This window comes from Chaetura pelagica, unplaced genomic scaffold, assembly GCF_000747805.2.
Source record: "Chaetura pelagica isolate M959 unplaced genomic scaffold, ChaPel_1.0 scaffold203, whole genome shotgun sequence".
NCBI classification, from domain to species: Eukaryota; Metazoa; Chordata; class Aves; order Apodiformes; family Apodidae; genus Chaetura; species Chaetura pelagica.
In genome coordinates this window covers 156235-156576 of record NW_009952715.1, presented here as the reverse complement: position 1 = coordinate 156576, position 342 = coordinate 156235, and the positions used below count along the sequence as shown (strand labels likewise).

Here is a 342-nt window from a genome sequence, read left to right as displayed (position 1 = left end):
CCCATCACCCCGACACCCCCTCCCCACCCCACTTACGGGTTTGCCGTCCTCGCCGGGATCGCCCTGGGGGTGGCAGAGAAGGGGGACAGTGTCAGCCTGAGGGCAGGGAGCCGGGCAGGGGGTGAGGGAGAAGGGGTCCCCAGGGCTTGGGGGGCTCGACTCACGGGCTCTCCATCCCTGCCAGGGGCTCCATCCTTCCCCGGTGGCCCTGGGGGACCAGTGACCTGCTCCACCAGCGAGCCATCCGTGTGCTGCAAGAGGGTCCCGGGGGGGCCGGGCTCTCCTGGCTCTCCTTTTTGGCCCTTGGAGCCGGGATAGCCAAAGCCAGCACTGCCCTGGGGA

General features: G+C 70.2%; 1 protein-coding gene across 1 annotated transcript in view; it reads right to left on the bottom strand.

Annotated features, from left to right (window-relative positions):
- The window catches only part of LOC104386068 (collagen alpha-1(XVIII) chain-like), a gene marked incomplete at its 3' end in the record, with an annotated part of 15167 nt that overhangs the window by 5442 nt on the left and 9383 nt on the right, over positions 1-342 (bottom strand). Inside the window, exons 8-9 of the mRNA XM_009994600.1 lie at positions 165-335; positions 33-63 (exon numbers count right to left, since the gene is read on the bottom strand). Of these exons, the coding sequence (XP_009992902.1) occupies positions 33-63; positions 165-335 (202 nt within the window). The remainder of the gene's footprint in view (positions 1-32; positions 64-164; positions 336-342) is intronic.